Raw genomic sequence first — 16,860 nt, 5'->3', positions numbered from 1 at the left:
GAGATAGAAGAGAAGGAACGGTAATAGTTGAACTAGAAGTGAAGAAATTGCAGCGTTATTAAATGGGGGCAGGATCGGTATAGCGTTTTTATGAGGACCTGGGAGCTCGTTTCTGTCATCGCAAATGCCACGGTGTTTTGCATAACCAAGGTTATAAAATAAATAGGCTGATGATGGAAAACTCAAGGTCTGAGTAATGGCCGCAGGAATTTGCTGAACACACTGCAGTGTTGCTGTAGCACAAACAGGGTCGTTAAGGTTGAGTAAGTACAGGCTTAAGTCCCAGAATAGCTAATTACTATAGACCATGTGCTCTTGGAGACTCACGGGAGGCCAGACACAACAAAAACAGGCAGGCGAGATGTCCAAAAAAAGAAAAAAGTAGGCTCCACTTTATCATTTTGTTGGCGGTGGTGTTGAAAAATAAGATATGTCTCATATTTGTAACAGATTTTGAATCCTAATACATTCTCAGCATGTCGTCCCGAGCTAATCTTCCATACATACATTACAGTGGTATGAATGATTCTTTTGAAAGGGCCTTTTCATCCATAAAATGTTTGTTTTTGATTACCAAAGGAGAAGCTCAGCGAGGGCTGCCCAGTCAGGGGTACTGGAGATAAACGTCTTTTAGTGATTGGCCGTCTCACACATCCCTCATCAAATATTCATGCCGGAGACTTGGGAGACTTCCGAGGATGCAGGGATATAGGATATTCTCCCATCAGTCTAGCGCTGGGATAGGTAGTCAATGTTTCAGACTCTGAGCCGCTTCTAGAAGAACTCCACTATTTAACGCTGGCGAGGCCGGCTGGAACCCTGGGCTTCTCCTCTCAGGTATCGTGCCGTACATCTCAATTTCTGATTGTTGCTCATTCTCCTGCGTTCAGGAGGAACAGACGTGTGATCTCCAGGATTGTGAAGGGTTGCTTTTGAAGTGTTAAACTTTAAAGATTAGGGATTTCACTTTTAACACTACTGCAATCCACCGGAAGGTTTAAATTTAGCAATGCAGCCGGGTTTCTTTTGCTTTCTCATGAATGTTTGCCTCCAGAATCCACACAGTTACAATTATCTCTTAAAAGCTATTAAAGATGAGTACACATGTATCGTCTGGGCTGTGTTTTTCATTAATGCATGATGTTAGTATTCCAAATGGTTTTGTAACTAGGCCTTAAAGTTTCTTTGCAGTTTAAAGTTGAATTTGCATCCTGCACCTGCAGTTGTTCCATAGACAGTGAATAATAAGGAGACTGCTGGGAAACCTTATTCTCATGTGACTAGAACTAGGGATCGGATTTGAATTTAAAGTGGCATTCGTCAATTTTTGTAGATGGATCTGTGAGCTCATGTTTTACTTGCTCTGGTCTACGTCTGCTCCCCTCTTCCCATTCAAACAGATTTCCAGGCGACCAGATCCCGTTCAGGCCAATCCCAACCTTTTACCTCACGGGTCAGACAATGACTGACAACTTGTGGAGCCATCACAGCTCATTTCTGCACGCTTTAGTTTCAAGCATTTCGGCATTTTTCAATCGCTCAGTGCTACATCATGTCTCGTTGCTTTGATTTGTTGAAGGTCTATCTTATTATGTTCAGAGGCATTTTGGTCCACAGCTGTTGATAACATCCTCTGCAATCAAAAATGAACTTGAAGGTTCCAGACTTACTCACATTTGTGATCGGTTTAGTGAGGTCATAACTCCTAACAGACATACATTGTACTAAATCCAGTGGCTAACATGTCAGTCAACAGTTTCAAAACGTACAGATCCAGCTGAAATGTAATTCCAATATTCAATCTCCCCTTAGCTTGGTTCTGGTCCCCACCACATCCTGACACTAACTTTTTTCCACCAGCTATAATCACTAGCTTTGTGAGATGAAGCTAGTAAATAATTAATATTTTGATGCCATCCTCCATTGTTCTCTCCCCAATCATATATGAAAAAGTACATAAAAACACAACAGAACTTCATCCGCTATGCTTCCACATAGAGCCCAACAGTGTATAGAGCAGCCGAGCCGGCTACTTCTAGTTTAGCTCTGTCGGTAACTTCATCGTGGATTAAATTATTAAATCCTGCCGCTCTTCCAGTCTTTCCAAGTGTAATCACACCGAATGGATCAAATTCTGGAAGTGAAACGAGTCATTTCACGGGGGTTGTGATGCTCTAAAAAAAAGCGTATCCCTGTAGATTCAAGATTCAAGAAGCTTTATTTATCCCGAGGGAAACAGTTTCAATACAAAGATGGGAAAGGATCAGAGTAACAATAAGCATAAAAAACATAAATAAAATAAAATAAAGCTAACATAAAATAAATCAAACATTTAACTAGATGTGACAGAGTGCAACAGACACTGTGGTTAAACGTAGGTATTTACAATATACAACAATACGCAGCGTGCAGTTTAGCAGCAGATTGAAATAAAATAAGTACAAACTAAATAAGTGAGAAGGAGCGATAAGTGACAACAGTGTTAAAAATGTAGCAGCATTTCCTACAGAACTAAGTTACAGTAAAGTACAGTGAAGTGTAGCAGCCTTTCTTACTGAAGTAAGTTACAGTATTTACAGACGTATCCTTCGCCATATACAGTAAGTCAATGGGAAAAAGTATTTTTGGAGCAAAGCAATTTGGTTGACTCTGGGGGAAACAAATCTATGATCCTACAGTGATAATTTAGTGACAGTGGGACACCTCCAAAAACCCGCCTCCTCTGACATGAATTCAAATTTTACCACTCAGATTTGCACCTAAGGGAGAGAGTTGTCAGTGTGTCTCAGTTATAGATGTTACTCATTCAACTGGATTAGCACAAGTTCAATTAAATTACATTTATCTGAGTATCACCAGCCTGCTTTGATTCAATGTAAAAACCCAGTTGTGTGAGCTCACATTTGGCTCTTTGGCCTTCTACTCGCTGCTTGACCAAAAAGCTCATTCCCTAAGAGCACTTCAATGTATGCGCCGTCATACTTGGTGAAACTGGGCCATCTTATTGTGTCTCTAGTCCTCATTTCAACACGGAGCCTTTTCGAGAAGCCTGCCAGTGTTCTGTCCTCCCCCTGCACTAAATGTGTAGGGAGGAGATAGTGCATTCTCATGTTATCTGCCACCGGCCTCTTGCCCCTTCAGCCATTTTCTCATTTCACAGATTTGACCAGGAGGTGACCTTGGCTTTTTAAGTGCTTTTAAGGCAGAGCCAAGTCTCCTCTTCCTTTTTTCCTGTCTCACAAATGGAGATAGAGAGAGAGGAGAGGGTGAGGGGATTTCTTTTCCAGTCTTTTTCTTCAATGGCCTTTTTTTTCATTCTCTCAGTCGCCCACAGCTATTGTCCAGCTTTTTTCTTCTTCTTTTTTTATGGAGTAGACATGATGACAGGCTGTTGTCTGCTAATTCAAGTGAGTCTGTGCTTTTAATGTAGAAAGTGGCCTCAGGGGAGCAGCAGCATATGACACATGACGTCAAGCGCAGAGGGCAGTCGGGGAGTTTGAAGTCGGGGAGACGCACGGCCTATTAGCCGAACGTGATATAACAAAGAACTAATTGAATATCCTTGCCCTAGAGAGGGATTCACAATATTCAAATACTAATCATCTTGTGTCTCTGATGTAGGTAATAACTTATATCACTGACCGCATCTTCACAACCTCACACGAGGGACGGGGAAGAAATTAAGACCATATGCGTGTGTCAGGACAAGGGGTGTACACATGTCGAGAGTGTTTTCTAGTGGAAATAAGCAGGCGGTATCGCAGTCCTCTATCGCCATCCCTCCCAAGCGCATTCCTGGCAGAGCGCTAATCTGGGTCAAAGTGCTAACTGCTTAGAAGGGCCGTGGAGAGGCTCAGCCACATATGAATCATTTCTCATGCCTCTCGTCCTCATTATGCCCAACGCAGCTGGAACGGAGAAAGGCTTTTTATATTTTCCTCTAACCTTAAACATAAACATGCAGACAACACTTTGAAAGCCTCGGTTGCAACCGCATGCTCAATCTCTTTCACATCGAGACTCAGTGACTCTTCCTCTTCCAGAGAGCCTCTCAGCAGTTCTCCGCGCTGAAGCGAGTACTGTGTACGTTGCCGCATCATCAGCACATTGAGCTCTTTGATTGTACTCAGTTTGTGTTTCGTGATAAATGCGCTGTCTCCCTTTCATAAAACTGATGGTATTTTGTGAGGGATTGGCTTTCAAGATACGGCACAGTCCATCATAGCTATAAATGATATTTCCTCTCCAGCCAGTGAGTTGTAATCATAGGGGTGGTGGGTTCAGATGAAGCGCTTTACAATCACATTTCAATGAGGGACCAGGCTGGATGATCTGGACGATTGTACTGCAGTAGATAAAGGACCACGGCCGTTTGTTCTAAATGTTTTGATGCTCGATTGCTCTGAAGGTAGCATCAATGGGAAGCACATGCTCAGTATTACATGAGAATGTACTCCAGCTGTGCCAGTGCTGCTGTGGGCAAAAAAAACAAGCCTTATTAATACTGATGAATCGAAAAGCTTTGTTGAGGTCTCCAAAACATCCTGGAGCTAGAACAAGGCACCGTCCTCTCACTGTATGAGCTTGGAAATGCAAGGACATCAGGACCATTTGGAATAGAACAGGCTGTTTGTCGGTGTTTAGAAAAATATTCTTGTATCAGGGAGCCTGACAGACTGAGACCATTTGGGCTTTTTTACGCTCCAAGGCTTGTCTTGCACACCGGTACCTTATGGGAGAACAGCTGGAAGTGCTGTTGTCACTGGACTGCTTGTTTCTCCCCCGAGGACCACTGTGGCGGTAGTGGTGGTGGTTGGTGTGGGGGTAGGGGGTGGCACAGTTGGACAGTGTGTCCGTGGGGAATGCATCACATTCAGCACACATACGCTCTCCCTTCCACCACCACCTCCACAGCGCCTCCTCCTCCCATTAGAATGAGTGAGCTCAAGCTGCTGACAGCGGTGACAGGCTCAGCGCAGGGAGGCGATAGGGGAGCGTGCTGCTGCTGCTGCTGCTGCTGCTGCAGCATGGTACATCTGTTTGGGTCCTTAGTGCAACCGCCTGGCCTCCAGAGTTTGATGCAGCTGGGATGGGTAAAACAAAACAGGTCTGGGACCACTTTATGATTGGAAAACCACTTGACAGCTACAGACACGAAGCAAGAAACAGAACAAAATAAGAGTTCTTGTTGTCGCCTCGAATAACATGATGACTCCCTTTTGGATGATTGCCTGTAGAGATGACAGGTCATCCACCCCAAACATGATTGGCTGTTGTGACACATGGTTTACACGAATTACATATGGGCTCTCCCATTAACACAGCTTTCGGGATTTAATTTTCCACACTGTGAGATGATAACACCCTCTTCATCAATTCCCAATTATGCTGATAATTAAGATCATTTACGTGTTTCTATAAGGGGCGTGGATGTCTGACAAGGGTCTCTAAGTCTTTGTAAATGACAGATTCCTTTGTGTGGCAGGCTGTAAGAATGTAGTAATTGGTAAACTGTTTGACCAATTTGAATTATTAACAAAACAGCCATTTCATTATAAAGAGATTTATTATTCTGCCCAGCGCCACAATTCTGTTATCAACAAAAGCCTTTGTTACTCTCTGCTTTTTATCGAGAAGGAAAATCCATTGAAAGTGGCTAAAGGCCTGACACAAAGCAAGTGCTGAATCCCTGCAAATCTGCAGGCTTAATTGATTATTTGTGCAGAGCTGTATATCTGCAAGGTGCAGGATACCCAGGGGAAATAATGTAAAACAGATAACAAGATGAAATGAGGGAGAATTGCTTTCTGCTTCCCATTTTATTAATCTTTTCCCTTTTTCTTATTCACAATGAGTTTCCCGTCTAGGCTTTCCTATTAGAGAAACGCAGCCTCACATTAAAAAAAAACGACGTGGCCTAAATGGAAAGTTGAGGAATTGATTCAAGCAGGCGAGAAAAGTGTTTGTTAAGAGGTTATTTTGATTTCTGAATAACACACGGAGGGACTCAGTGTTGTGTGCACCTCAAATCTTATCTTCATTATGCTGCTTCTCTCAGTTCCCTGCCGGCATTGAAAGGCATAAAGACATTATGCTGATATGCTGCACAAACTTTTTTTATTTTTTGGAAAAAGCAATCTTTTCAGATTTCCTCAGATTCAGGTATGTGGGGGTAACTCCTCAGCCAAGCCTCGTTGTCTCACTTTTGTGACAATAACCTTAAAGGGACAACCTTGGGAAGATGAAATGTGAAATAACCGTGGAAGTCGACTCTTGTTTGTGGCACTTTGAGGGATCCTTACCTTTCGTCTGTGCTTTACTCTTTCACAGCACTCAAAAACAAATAGTGGTGTCTTTGGCATGCAGGAGGATTGTTTCCACTCCGCAGCAATCAAGCCATTACGAATGGAGAGGGACTGGAAGGCCTTTTGCTTTGTTTTGTTTGGGTTTCTTTTTCTTTTTTTGCTGTGATATAGAATTCTTGGCATTAGGTTGCACATCAGGCCAGACCATAATTGCCTTCACCTCACTGGGGAGCTCCTTGTTTTCCATTTGAAGTCTGCCTCTGTCAGATTTCACCATTAAAGGGAGGGGGTGTAGCAGGGGAAAGGAAGACAATTCCTGGATCAGTCATCTCATATGGGCTGCCAGAGACGCGCGGAGGACATTGAGGATGAATCCAGAGATAGCTTGCCAAGGTACTTTTTGCTTGGAACACAGAAAAATAGAAATTTTAGTATTAAAACCTACTCTATCGGATATACTGATTACACGATTATAGATTATTTATTCAGCAGATGTCGGATTCATAATGGTAAATGAGATAAATTTCGATTTTGGACTATTGGTCAGGCAAAGGACATTGCCTTAAATGTGAAACAATCATTAGTTGCAGCCCTCAAAATGACTCTTCTTGCTACAGGATATGGATGACGGTGTTACATGAGGTCTCCTAAAAAAAGGATTTCCAAGTCCTGACTTCTACGCTCCTAAGTGTACAATCCACTTAGTGGAAATGTTGAGAACATTCATTTTTCATCTTCATTGTGATACTAGGATATACAGAGCTCTTCACGTAATTTTCCAATTCCCTTGTTTGTCGTTTTTTACGTCCTCTTGTACTCACCTTTCTGCACAGCAACTTAATAACCTTCAACTTGCTGTGACGTCAAGGATAGATGGGCAGAAGATTTCCAGCTGAGAGTCATTTCCAAACCCTGAGCCACTAGTCAGGGTGTGAAACAACCAGGTGATAGCCACCGTAGAGGCTTTCTGGGCGTATCTTATCTCTTCCGGGAGCAACTGTAGTAACAATCAGGAAGTAAATCTGTCTCCTAGCAGGGTGTGACTGTAACATCCAAAATGGTATATTGAGAATATTGAAATTAAAAAAAACCACAAGGTTTGAAAAATCTTTATCAAATTGAGCATTATGCCACTGGAGTGAAAATCTAATTGAATTTGTGAGGTGCTTATGTCTTTGCACACTCTGCTTTTGTCACAGTTTTGTTGCCACCGCGCTCCCTTTATGTCAATCTATTATGGATTTAACCTCTCACGGAGAGCACGGTTTTCAAAAGGAGTTTGGGATACAAGTTAAGTGCACAGAGCGTCGCTGGGTATAAGCGAGCAGAGAGGCAGTGTTGTGGTTTATTTGGTCCAATTCACACACACACACACACACAGTGCATAATGGATATTTAACAGCCCCAGCCTGCTGGAAGTGCGCTGTGTCCTGAACTGGTGCTGGGGACATCTGAGGCAGTGTGTGACTGCCAGGATGACACACCCATTAAAACACACTTAGTCCATTTCACTGCTGCAGTTCCATTTGGATTCATGCCACGGGAGTGAACACAACACAACACATGCATCCCTCTAGTTAATGGATGCTAGCAGTGAATCCATACCATCCTCCATGTATATCTATTTATACTTATGCATGTACCAAGAATACACAGTAGACTGGAGATAGGGATGCGGATGTTTAAGGTGTGCCTCTGTGCATCTCCGTCACAGTTAAATCTGGGGTAGGAGAAGCGTGCATGTTTCCCAGCTGTGCCTTTGGCAGGATGAGCCACTCATCCTCTTCCTGCTCTGAGCCCATACTGAATTATTGAAACAAGAGAGGTGCCTCGCTTTGTCTTGTTTCATCATGGTAGACAAACCGAAACTCCAATCTGAGAGATCAACTCCCGTCTAACACAAAGCAGTAAAAAAAAAAAGGAGTTTAATTGAAGCTCTCCCCGTTGGATCACACACAGAATACCACTTACTTTAATTGTAGGTCAGGAGTCTCAACCCGGCTTATGTTTGTGAGAAAGGAAAGAGCTGCTGCTCAGTTCTCACCAAAGAACGATGAGGCAGGCGCTGAGAAGCAGGAGTTACCTGAGCCGCGGTGTCAGGAGGACACTCGTACTCGTAGCCTTCAGTTGAGATTCCTTCCAAAGTGGTTCTAATGATTCTTCTCATCATCATGCAGCACTCGGCTTTCTTCAGCAGAACTCTGCAATTTACTGAAAACACACTACAAATGTAATAAAGACACTCTTATTTAGCCTGTACGTGGTGTTCAGAGCCATTTGGACACAGTGTTGGTATGTTTTGTTATTATAAGAGTCTATATTGTTGTTGTTTTTCTTTACTTTGGGCAAGTTATACAAATATATAAGGAGAGGATTTTTACAAGGTACAGAAATAAGGGGGGTTTATGATTATTACTGTGTGTATATTATGTATATTTACTTTGTTATTTATGTATCTATGTGTTATCTTCAGTGTGTGTGTGTGTGTGTGTATGTTATATGTATGTATGTATATGTGTGTGTGTATGTGTGTATGTTATATATTATAATAATATAAAGAATAATATAATGTTTTATTAACATAAATATCTTTATAGAATGATGCTTTGTTAGATATAGAACAAGGATAATTGAAGAATGACAAATGGAAGTATAATATTATTATTGTTATTACTATAAAGATAGAATAAGTTTTATTTCAGTAATATGTATTAAAAAGGGGTGGAATTAAATAAGTTTACACTTCTTCCCGCTCCTTTTCAGATATGTAGAAACTTCTTCTTTTTCTTCTTCCTCTTCTTTTCTTCTTCTTCTTCTCCTCCTCTTCTTCTTCCTCTTCTTTTTCTTCTTCCTCCTCCTCTTCTTCTTCAGTAATATTTATTAAAAAGGGGTGGAATAAAATAAATTTACACTTCTTCCCACTCCTTTTCAGATATGTAGAAACTTCTTCTTTTTCTTCTTCCTCTTCTTCTTCCTCTTCTTCTTCTTCCTCTTCTTTCTCTTCTTCTTCCTCTTCAACTTCTTCTTCCTCTTCCTCTTTATCTTCTTCTTTAGTAATATTTATTAAAACGGGGTGGAATAAAATAAGTTTACACTTCTTCCCACTCCTTTTCAGATATGTAAAAACCTCTTCTTTTTCTTCTTCCTCTTCTTTTCTTCTTCTTCTTCTCCTCCTCTTCTTCTTCCTCTTCTTTTTCTTCTTCCTCCTCCTCTTCTTCTTCAGTAATATTTATTAAAACGGGGTGGAATAAAATAAATTTACACTTCCCACTCCTTTTCAGATATGTAGAAACTTCTTCTTTTTCTTCTTCCTCTTCTTCCTCTTCTTCTTCCTCTTCAACTTCTTCTTCCTCTTCCTCTTTATCTTCTTCTTTAGTAATATTTATTAAAACGGGGTGGAATTAAATAAGTTTATACTTCCTCCTTTTCGGATATGTAAAAACCTCTTCTTTTTCTTCTCCCTCTTCTTTTCTTCTTCTTCTTCTCCTCCTCTTCTTCTTCTTCCTCTTCTTTTTCTTCTTCCTCTTCTTTTCTTCTTCTTCTTCTCCTCCTCCTCTTCTTCCTCTTCAACTTCTTCTTCCTCTTCCTCTTTATCTTCTTCTTCAGTAATATTTATTAAAAAGGGGTGAAATAAAATAAATTTATACTTCTTCCCACTCCTTTTCAGATATGTAGAAACTTCTTCTTTTTCTTCTTCCTCTTCTTTTCTTCTTCTTCTTCTCCTCCTCTTCTTCTTCCTCTTCTTTTTCTTCTTCCTCCTCCTCTTCTTCTTCAGTAATATTTCTTAAAAAGGGGTGAAATAAAATAAATTTATACTTCTTCCCACTCCTTTTCAGATATGTAGAAACTTCTTCTTTTTCTTCTTCCTCTTCTTCTTCTTCCTCTTCTTTCTCTTCTTCTTCCTCTTCAACAACTTCTTCCTCTTCCTCTTTATCTTCTTCTTTAGTAATATTTATTAAAACGGGGTGGAATAAAATAAGTTTACACTTCTTCCCACTCCTTTTCAGATATGTAAAAACCTCTTCTTTTTCTTCTTCATCTTCTTCTTCCTCTTCTTCCTCTTCTTCTTCCTCTTCAACTTCTTCTTCCTCTTCCTCTTTATCTTCTTCTTTAGTAATATTTATTAAAAAGGGGTGGAATAAAATAAGTTTACACTTCTTCCCACTCCTTTTCAGATATGTAAAAACCTCTTCTTTTTCTTCTTCCTCTTCTTTTCTTCTTCTTCTTCTCCTCCTCTTCTTCTTCCTCTTCTTTTTCTTCTTCCTCTTCTTTTCTTCTTCTTCTTCTCCTCCTCTTCTTCTTCCTCTTCTTTTTCTTCTTCCTCCTCCTCTTCTTCTTCAGTAATATTTATTAAAAAGGGGTGGAATAAAATAAGTTTACACTTCTTCCCGCTCCTTTTCAGATATGTAGAAACTTCTTCTTTTTCTTCTTCCTCTTCTTCTTCCTCTTCTTCTTCTTCCTCTTCTTTCTCTTCTTCTTCCTCTTCCTCTTTATCTTCTTCTTTAGTAATATTTATTAAAACGGGGTGGAATAAAATAAGTTTACACTTCTTCCCGCTCCTTTTCAGATATGTAGAAACTTCTTCTTTTTCTTCTTCCTCTTCTTCTTCCTCTTCTTCTTCTTCCTCTTCTTTCTCTTCTTCTTCCTCTTCCTCTTTATCTTCTTCTTTAGTAATATTTATTAAAACGGGGTGGAATAAAATAAGTTTACACTTCTTCCCACTCCTTTTCAGATACTGTATGTAGAAACTTCTTCTTCCTCTTCCTCTTTATCTTCTTCTTTAGTAATATTTATTAAAACGGGGTGGAATTAAATAAGTTTATACTTCCTCCTTTTCGGATATGTAAAAAAAGTTTTTATTTTTCAGTTTACTTTGTTATCGTACATTTATTTTTCTCTCTGTTTTGTTTTCCTTTTCTTTACGTCTGCACATTAATGTATGATAATTTTGTTTTTACACATATTCAAAATAAACTATTTAAACTATAAACTAAACTAAGTTATCAGAGTTAGTCAGAGTATCTGTAGAAAAAGAGAAATTTAATCCGACCACTTCATATCGACCTCTCCCCCTTCATTGTTCATTGTTGAATTCTGGGCTGCCGATATTTCAACTTACATTAAAAATAACATTTTTATTTTAACAAACATTTAAAATTTGACATTGTGTTGAAAAAATGTAAACAATAGCACGACATAACAAGAAGACACCTGTCCTATTTCTCTGACAGTCGATATAAAACTGCAGCTACTTCCCAACTAAAGCAGATCCTTGCATAAATGCTGTAGGAGCACGGGAAATAATATTGCAGTTGCTGATAATCTGCAGCCACATGAAATCACAGAGGGGTAAAGAATTGAGAACAAGCCGCAGTGGATGGATATGTTAAATTCAGTTTTCAAGTATGCACAAAGAGGTATTGACTAGCTGAAATCCCAGGTGAGGCTGACTCCTGGTGCGAGTGATCGATGTGTGTGTGGTCATTGAACTGAGCTTAGAGGTAGTTTGTATTCTATTAGGCCTCTCTGGGGTTTTGCAGCGGTGGAACAAAAGCGCATGCTGATGCCTAATTGCTGGCAAAGAAAAGACCAATGCCATTGTTACATCTGTAGGCTGTAACTTTCGCTGCTGCTGCTGTTTATGAGGGCCTTTTTCCTCCCTCAGTCACTCTCAATTGAACAGTTGCTATGAAGAGTTGCCAATCCTATGACTGAGCCTGATACATAATTTTGTTCTAGCTGAAAGCTGTATATGTTACAGCTTCCATTGCTGCTTATAAGCCTTCTGATATATGTACATTTAGCTGTCAACATTGGATTAGTATGACATACTGGATGTAGACTGTGGGTAAGACCGCCATTGGCCATGAATTTCATGTGCTGTTCTCCTCCCCTTCCGCTGTACAGCCAGTTCACAGTGTGTCAAATACTGCCGTTTTGTCATGACCCACAGGGTTTGGCTCCGAACACACAAGGCTTGCGCCAAACACAACAGGCTTTCAACTGTAAACCCATTTGTAAACCCCAGTGCTCAAGGATAAAGAGCACCAAACCCACGTAAGGAGGCAGGTTGGGGGGTGCTGCATGAGGCAAACAAACAACGGACTTTCACCCCGAAGCCTGGAGACTGTGGTTCGTGTCCCGTTTGTGTCACGGTCATGTCCATTCCACTGTAGCTACGTTACAAGGTGCTTATTGTAACCCCAATCTTTAATATTTTCCTAACCAACTGGTCTGTTATTGCTTTGTTTGAATTCACAATGTTAACATGTTCCTCGTGTCAAAACAATGACTGCTACCCAGTGTGTTGACAAGAAACCCTGACACTAAGGGTTCTGACAAAACAGCAGTATGTGACGAGTTGGGATAAGGACTTGGTGGCTATATTTCGCTACAGGAGACACTACAACAATCTGTGAGCTAGCAACCTACATGCTGAGAATGGCAAGTTTTGACAAAGATATACAAAAATATGTATTTAGTGTATCTTCTGTTGTATCTTCTATTGTACATAATGCTAATATAGCTGTGTTGTTTTTGTTTTATGTTGTTTTCAACTTTGGCTGGTTGGTTGGTTGGTTGGTTGGTTGGTTGGTTGGTTGGTTGGTTGGTTGGTTGGTTGGTTGGTTGGTTGGTTGGTTGGTTGGTTGGTTGGCTGGCTGGCTGGCTGGCTGGCTGGCTGGCTGGCTGGCTGGCTGGCTGGCTGGCTGGTTGGTTGGTTGGTTGGTTGGTAGGTTGGTAGGTTGGTTGGTTTTTCAGCAGAATTATGGAAAAACTGCAAGTACAATTTTCATGAAACTTGGTGGAAGGGTGTAGCATGGGCCAAGGAAAAACTCATTACATTATGGAGTGGACCTGAATCACAGGGCAGATACGCAAATGATTGGTTAACATTGCGAGATAGGGCATTTGTGCTGCATACATTTGGTGTTGAAATAATCAGGGAAATTAATTCACACTGCACAATCTTTGTGAGATACAGCATGCCTTGGCATCAATGAGTTATGCACTAGCTAAACTGGTCCCAGCCTCTTAAGTGAGAAGATATGAATAATTTATACACTAATGAAAATAATTATCCATGTACTGTATTTTTATACATACATGCCATTTGGTCTTTTTCTTCCCATCTTATGCCTTTTACCTTTTACTATTCATTGCATTGAAATTGAATGGACATATTTGAGTGATGGTGGGCTGTAACAGAAAAAGTCACATTTTCACAACAAAGAGCACTAAGTTAGCTGACAAAGTAAAAGCAGACAGAAGCATCTCTTTTTGACTGAAAAGGAAAAACACCACTCACACATCACACATCATTAAAAGTGTGTTCGAGGATAATTGTGATGCTAGGGCTGACGACATTCAAAGCAAGTCTTTTTAATGTGTCATCTCCGTGTTCTTCTCATGCAGATCCCAGTGAGAGCTTGCGTAGCATGAGGCTGGTGTGGAAATCCCTTGACAAGATGAGGTGTCCGAGGAAACGCTCCACTATCCCCTTCCTCGGCTTCCTCATCACCTTCCTCCTCTTCCTGAACCTCTACATTGAAGATGGCTACGTGCTGGTTAGTAGCCTATGTTTTTAGCAAGCATTTCCGAAATACGAATTTTAGATGAAGTGCTCGCTTAGTATTTGTAAATATGACAAAATATGCCTTTTATCCAATGTTCTTGTATGTTTTCATTCCACCCATATTGTCCCTTTTATGATTGCTTGTTTTTAAATGGAAACATGTTTAAATTTTCATAACATGGACCCGAGTTGGAATCATCCAGACGATTTATTTCTTATTCATGATGCCATCAAAACTTGTTGATTGTAGTACATTATCTGTGTTTGTTATTTAAATTATTAAGCGGTACTTCGCATTTTCAGCCCTCTGGTGCTCTTCTCAAGTCCATTTAACTGGCTATGCAAACTGCCTGAAGGGGTTTTAAGATTCCTTTTGTCTCCAAATGTCAAGGGTTAGCTCCGCCACATAAAAACACATATTGTCTCAAGTTTGTACAGGATGTTACAGACAAGTTTAAGAAAATAAAAGTCGGATTTCCCCCTCATTTGAATTATTCAGAGCAGAAATTAAATGAAAATGACTTTCTCGTCCCTTTTCTGCAGTAGTTATGACAGCTTGTGCATGTTCTCTCTCTCTCTCTGTTGTTCATAATGTGAAGTAATGTTGTGTTTTTCACATTGTGTTGCAGGAAGGAGATAAAAGGCAGCTCAGGGAAACATCAGTCCACCCTTCGAGCTCAGAGCGATACGTTCACACCTTCAGAGACCTGAGCAATTTCTCTGGAACCATTAATGTCACATATCGTTATCTCGCCGGTACCCCGCTGAACCGCAAGAGTAAGTTTAGTGTTTGTTTAAAGAGAAATTTACATTGTCTGTCTTCACAGGCTTGGGGGAGTTACAGTAAGTCATACAGTGGTTTTGAACATGAGCTTAGAAGAGGAACTAAAACTTAAAAATCTGTGACATGGGGATTTAAAGCACGGCAATAAAATGCAACTGCTCCACAGAGACTTTCTTACCTCATAATTAAATACATACTCCTCAAGTATACTATGATTTAGTCACCAAACTTGACACTTTACCCACAGCTGTAATGTTTTTTTTCACCATAAATGGTTGAAAAAATTATTAACAATTATACAATTTTAGCTTTTTCTAAAGCTTTCAACTGCATCTCACAGTCTTTATTAGTGGGTGGGCTTTGCTCAATTGTTATCATGTGTCTCTTGATAAAAGGTGGTTAGGTATGTGGATAGGATCAGCTGATGAAGACTGTGAGGTGTGGTTGAAAGACCCAGAAAAAGCAATGAAGTGGACCTTGAGTACAGATTTTGTCAAACTACTATTCCCAAGGTCAAGCGTAAACATTTATGCTTAAAATACAGGTCAATGTGAAAATAACCAGCCATTCTGCACAGTCTGCATATTTATGAAATGTCTATTTCTGTTCACAGAGTATCTCACCATTGGTTTGTCATCAGTCAAAAGAAAACGGGGAAACTACCTCCTGGAGACGATCAAATCCATCTTTGACCAGTCCAGTTATGAGGAACTCAAAGAGATTGTGGTTGTGGTCCACCTGGCAGACTTTGACCTGGTCTGGTGTGAGAACCTGGTGCAGGAAATCACAAGGAAGTTTGCCCACCACATCATAGCCGGGCGCCTCCTGGTGATCCAGGCCCCAGAGCAGTATTATCCATCTCTGGACGGGTTGAAAAGGAACTACAACGACCCGGAGGACCGGGTCCGTTTCCGCTCCAAGCAGAACGTGGACTACGCGTTCCTCCTCAACTTCTGCACGAACCTCTCTCACTTCTACATGATGCTGGAGGACGACGTGCGCTGCTCCAGGAACTTCCTGACGGCCTTGAAGAAGGTGATCACCTCCAGAGAAGGTTCCTACTGGGTGATGCTGGAGTTCTCCAAGCTGGGCTACATCGGGAAGCTGTACCACTCCAGAGACCTGCCACGTCTGGCTCATTTCCTCCTCATGTTCTACCAGGAAATGCCCTGCGACTGGCTCCTCATCCACTTCAGAGGTCTGCTGGCCCAGAAGGACGTGATCCGCTTCAAGCCCTCGCTGTTCCAGCACATGGGCTACTACTCCTCTTACAAAGGAGCAGAGAACAAGCTGAAGGACGACGACTTTGAGGAAGACTCCATAGACATTCCTGACAACCCTCCTGCCAGCCTTTACACAAACATCAACGTCTTTGAAAACTATGACGCCACCAAGGCTTACAGCACTGTCGATGAATATTTCTGGGGGAAGCCTCCTGCAACAGGAGATTTCTTTGTCATAGTCTTCAATAAATCCGCTAAAATTAGTAAAATTAAGATTGCAACTGGTTCTGATGACCGTCAGAATGACATTCTTCACCACGGCGCTCTGGAGGTGGGAGAGAAATTAGTTGGGACTAAAAAAGGGAAACAGTGTTCCTCGTATATCACATTAGGGGAGTTTAAAAATGGCAACATTGAGGTTCATGACGTAGACCACAAAATTGCCTTTGACATTGAGTGCGTTCGCATTGTGGTGACAGCCAGTCAGAAAGAATGGCTCATTATCAGAAGTATAAGTTTATGGACTACACAACCCCCCAGCCAATAAGGACTACACAAAGACTCTTAGTACTGTATGTCATAGACGCAAAGGTTTTTAATATTATTTATTTCTGTATGTATTTCCAGGTTTATTTATTCATTTTGTATGTATTTATTGGTACTCATTTTGATTGCCAGCTATAGTTTTTTATATCTGCAAGTTGTAACCTTAGTGGAGTCATTCTTAAGGACTGTTCAGCTGACCTCAAAGTATTCATGAACGTGTATTTTCTTAAATGTCCCATGAGCCTTTATTTATTTCAGATTTCAATAGCTGTCCTTAACCTAGGGCTGGGCGATAATTCACCATTGTGTTCTACCAATTTTAAATGATATTATAACGATATGATTTAAGGTTTAAAACACGCTCCCGTCCAAATCCAATGGAAAGACCAGTAATGAATTGATCCCACCAACTAAGTATTGCCGTGTAGC

General features: G+C 40.8%; 1 protein-coding gene across 1 annotated transcript in view; it reads left to right on the top strand.

Moving 5' to 3' along the window:
• The window catches only part of mgat4c (mgat4 family member C), a gene marked incomplete at its 3' end in the record, with an annotated part of 46,141 nt that extends 29,709 nt beyond the window's left edge, over positions 1–16,432 (top strand). The window contains exons 2-4 of the mRNA XM_083917370.1: positions 13,719–13,870; positions 14,508–14,655; positions 15,276–16,432. Of these exons, the coding sequence (XP_083773496.1) occupies positions 13,742–13,870; positions 14,508–14,655; positions 15,276–16,432 (1,434 nt within the window). The 5' untranslated portion in view covers positions 13,719–13,741. The remainder of the gene's footprint in view (positions 1–13,718; positions 13,871–14,507; positions 14,656–15,275) is intronic.
• Between the last annotated feature and the right edge of the window lie 428 nt (positions 16,433–16,860).

The sequence above is a fragment of the Echiichthys vipera genome (genome assembly GCF_963691815.1).
Source record: "Echiichthys vipera genome assembly, chromosome: 7".
In the NCBI taxonomy this organism is placed as follows: domain Eukaryota; kingdom Metazoa; phylum Chordata; class Actinopteri; order Perciformes; family Trachinidae; genus Echiichthys; species Echiichthys vipera.
The sequence above is the reverse complement of the archived record's forward strand: the minus strand, read 5'-3'. Positions and strand labels throughout refer to the sequence as shown.